Below are 214 nucleotides of genomic sequence, written 5' to 3' on the forward strand. Positions count from 1 at the left end.
GCCCCATCGCGGGGGCCACCGCCGGGACCACCACCCACCTGGGCAGCACGGGCCCTCAGAAGAGCCCACAGTCCTTCAGGTTGTTCTTGATGATGACGTCGGTGACGGCGTCGAAGACGAACTGCACGTTCTTGGTGTCGGTGGCGCAGGTGAAGTGGGTGTAGATCTCCTTGGTGTCTTTCCTTCGGTTCAGATCTTCGAACTGACACTGAAT

General features: G+C 59.8%; 1 protein-coding gene across 1 annotated transcript in view; it reads right to left on the reverse strand.

The window, feature by feature from the left end:
• Positions 1-55: 55 nt before the first annotated feature.
• LOC104509888 (guanine nucleotide-binding protein G(i) subunit alpha-2) overlaps positions 56-214 on the reverse strand; it is a gene marked incomplete at its 5' end in the record, with an annotated part of 2,282 nt that continues 2,123 nt past the window's right edge. The window contains one exon of the mRNA XM_010151974.1: positions 56-214. This exon is cut by the window's right edge and continues 25 nt beyond it. Within this exon, the coding sequence (XP_010150276.1) occupies positions 56-214 (159 nt within the window).

This window comes from Eurypyga helias, unplaced genomic scaffold (genome assembly GCF_000690775.1).
Source record: "Eurypyga helias isolate BGI_N326 unplaced genomic scaffold, ASM69077v1 scaffold30575, whole genome shotgun sequence".
NCBI lineage: Eukaryota > Metazoa > Chordata > Aves > Eurypygiformes > Eurypygidae > Eurypyga > Eurypyga helias.